General features: G+C 37.7%; 1 protein-coding gene across 1 annotated transcript in view; it reads left to right on the forward strand.

The window, feature by feature from the left end:
* Positions 1–3,725, forward strand: part of LOC102861243 (cytochrome P450 2C18-like) — a gene marked incomplete at its 3' end in the record, with an annotated part of 58,913 nt that overhangs the window by 49,674 nt on the left and 5,514 nt on the right. Inside the window, exon 10 of the mRNA XM_006880216.1 lies at positions 3,317–3,458. Within this exon, the coding sequence (XP_006880278.1) occupies positions 3,317–3,458 (142 nt within the window). The remainder of the gene's footprint in view (positions 1–3,316; positions 3,459–3,725) is intronic.

Here is a 3,725-nt window from a genome sequence, read left to right on the forward strand (position 1 = left end):
CCAGGAATAGATGGTATACCAATTGACATATTTCAGTTAACAGATGCTGCCCTGGACGTGCTCACCAAGTTGTGCCAAGAAATCTGGAGAATGACCACTTGGCCAACGGACTGGAAGAGATCGATATTTGTTCCTATCCCAAAGAAAGGTGACCCAAAGATGAAGTGCATTGGGAAAATGTGCTGTCAGGGACCTCGCTAGAGTACTGAGGAGAAATTATTTCGGTCTAGAGACTAAGATGTGCCTGATCCAGTACATGGTCTTTGCAATTACTTGCTATGCATCAAAGAGCTGGACAATGACTAAGGATGACAGAAGAATTGATGCCTTTGAAGTGTGGTGCTGCAAAAGAGTACTGAATACACTGTGGGCTGTGAAGAGAACAAAAAAGTTCAGCCTAGAGAGGGCGAAATCAGGCTGCTCCTTGGAGGCAAGGATTTTGAAGCTCTGACATGCTTTGGGCATATTGCAAGGAAGACCAGACCTTGGAGAGGGTCATCATGCTTGGGAGTGTAGAGTGACAGTGCAGGACAGGAAGACCCTTGATGAGATGGATTCATTTAGTGGCTGGGGAGATAAGGGTAGATGTGGCAGAGACAATAATTATGGCACAGAAGAGAGCAGGTTTCAGGGCTGTTGTACAGAGTGTTGCTGAGTTACAAGGGACTTGATGACACATAACAATGACACTATGTGCATGGATCAACAATATTCCTTCTGAGGTGATTTTAAAATTACATTATGTTGAATGGTTAAGATATTAAAATAAGTAGATCCTTTTCTTTTTTGGTACTTTTAGTACCATTGAGTGAACTCATAAATGACCTGAACATCAGGCCAAAGCCTTATATTTCATCACCCTCACAATCTCCACTTTGACAAGTCCACTGTTGATGTCACTATGTCGGGTCATCTTGTTGAGGGTCTTTCTTATTCTCACGCTCCTTCTTTCCACATATGACATCTTTTTCTGAGAATTGCCTCCACTTCAAAACATGGTCAAAGTATATGAGATGAAGTCTCATCATTCTTCCTGCCAAAGAGCACTCTGGATACACTTCCTCCAAGACAGTTTTATTTGTTTTTGTGGCAAATAACCATGTGGTATTTTATATTCTTCCCCAGTACCACAATTGCAAGACATCATGTCTTTGATCTTCCTTATTACTGTCTATGTTACACATGTTTATGAAGGAATGGAAAATACCATGGCTTGAATCAGGAACACCTTAATGTTTAAACTAACATCCTTGTACTTCAGCACTTTCAAAAGATTGTTTCACTCTGCAGAACATCTTTTGATTTTGACTACAGTTATTTCGAGTGTTGATTGTTATGATCTTTGGGTACTTAAAATCTGCCTAAAGAGAAGAAAAGTGCCCACCAAAGATGAAATAGAAGCAATTAAAAGATGTCAGAAATATTAAATGCCATTTTAGCAAATAAGATGGGAATCATCATTGCTCATAGTGAATGAGAGAATGAAAAGAAATATTGCAGTAAGGGAAGGAGAAGTAATTTCAGATATGTTGAATGGTATATACAGAGTTTTGTGGTGGCAAAAAAGATAAGGTAGGTGGAAGGGAAAAACCTCAGTTGACTATAACCAGAGAAATTAATTAGAATATTAACAGAGCTGGAATTTTTTGCCTGTCAGATAACCTTAAGTATGGATATTGGCTTGGAAAGTTTTACATTTGATCAAGTAGATGTGGTGTTCAACACAAGAATAAAAATTACAAGGGAAATTATTTTGAGGATTGTTTAAAATGATCTCTGTGTGACAAGAATAGAAGTCAAGACCAACTAGATTGTTCGTTTATACTCAGTTTCAATGGGACTGTGGGTAGCCACCCAGTCAACCCATCATGTTGAGAACCTTCCTCTTCTTCACCAATCTTCTACTTTAACAAGCATGGTATCTTTCTCAAGAGATGCCTCTTCCCGATAAGACACTGAAAGTATGTGAAACAAAACCTCATCATCTTGTTTCCAAGGAACAGACTACTTGTTGTTTCTGTTTGTACGAACAAAAGGTCTGAACCCTGTTCTAGCCTGTGCCATCCTCTCAGTTCCCAACACTTAAGAGCCCACTGCAAAAGTCACCGTGTCAATCCACCTGGTTGAGGGTCTTCTTCTCTTTCACCGGCCCTCCACCCTTTACAGTATCATGTCCCTCTCCAAAAAGTAGCCCCTCCTATAAATATGCCTGAAGTATGTGAGGTGAAGCTTCATCATTCTTGCCTCCAAAGAGCATTCTGGCTGCACCCAACGTGTTTCTTCTCTTGGCCATCCATTGCATGTTCAGAGCTCTTCTCCAACACTGAGCTCAAAGGTGTCAATGCTTTGTCCGTCATCTTTATTCACTGTCCAGCTCTCAGATGTGTAATAAGTCATCACAAAGACTATGACCTGAATTAGACAGACCTTAGTCCTCACACGGACATCATTACTCTTATATAACTGCAGATTTTCCCAGTGCAATATGTCTCCTTATTTCCTGACGGCTGGTACCAAGGCTGTTAATTGTGGGTCCACACAAGATGAAGTTTTGACAGTTTCAATCTCTTCTCCATCCATCATGATGTTGCCTATCAGTCTTATTCCAAAGAAAGATTTATTTGTCCTTTTGGTAATCCATAATAGATTCAGTACTCACTAACTCTAACTTAAAGACATCAATTCTTCTTTGGTCTTCTTTATTCATTGTTCAACTTTCATAATAATATGAGAAGACTGAAAATTACCATGGCTTGAGAAAGGTACACATTAGCCTTCAAAGTGACATTCTTTCTCTTTAACACTTTAAAAAGGTCTTTGAAATACTATTTGTCATTTCAACATATCACTTGATTTTTAAACTATTGTTTCCATGGATGTTAATTGTGAATCAAAGTAAAATTATATCCTTGACAATTTCAATCTCCTATTTATCATAATGTTTTTCACTGATACACATATGAGGATTTTTTATTGATGTTCAGATATAATTTTCATGGAAGGCTATAGTTTTTGAGCTTCATCATTAAGTGCTTCTTGACTAAGTTCTTTTCTGCAAGAAAGGATGTATCATCTGCATCTCATAGATTGTTAATGAGTCTCTCATCAATTCTGAAACACAGGGAAAGGAAAGTAGGTGGGAAATTGTATAGAGGTCATCTTATCTGCAGTGTCTTCCATACCAAAAAAAATTTTTAAGAAAGAAAAGAATGAATTTCTAAGTTTGTTTAACTTTGTAACAGCGCGTTCTTTTGAATTGATTGCAAATAAATAAACTGGAAAATTACTATGTCAAACTATCACCTAATATTCCTAGGAAAAGCACAATAAACAGACTGAATTTACAACTGAAAACATGGTAACCACTGTAACTGACCTGTCTGGAGCTGGGACTGAGACAACAAGCACCACCCTGAGATATGGACTCCTACTTCTGCTGAAGCACCCTGAGGTCAGAGGTATGAGAATAAATGATGGACTTCAGAAGGGCGGACCTCAGAAAGAAAGTTGGTATCAAATGCTAGAATTTTCTACCTTATTTCTCTCTATTTTTTTTTTAGATACAACAGAAATTTTACTTATCAAATACAACTTTCACTCATCAGATATAATTTTCACTCATCAGATACAGCACAAATTTTACTTATCAAATAATTCTTTTGGCTAAAGACAATAGCAAACAAGTCAATTACACAGAATTCTTCTTGTTCTTACTTTTTATTTTT

This window comes from Elephantulus edwardii, unplaced genomic scaffold (genome assembly GCF_000299155.1).
Source record: "Elephantulus edwardii isolate Elephantulus edwardi_28Jun2011 unplaced genomic scaffold, EleEdw1.0 scaffold00006, whole genome shotgun sequence".
In the NCBI taxonomy this organism is placed as follows: domain Eukaryota; kingdom Metazoa; phylum Chordata; class Mammalia; order Macroscelidea; family Macroscelididae; genus Elephantulus; species Elephantulus edwardii.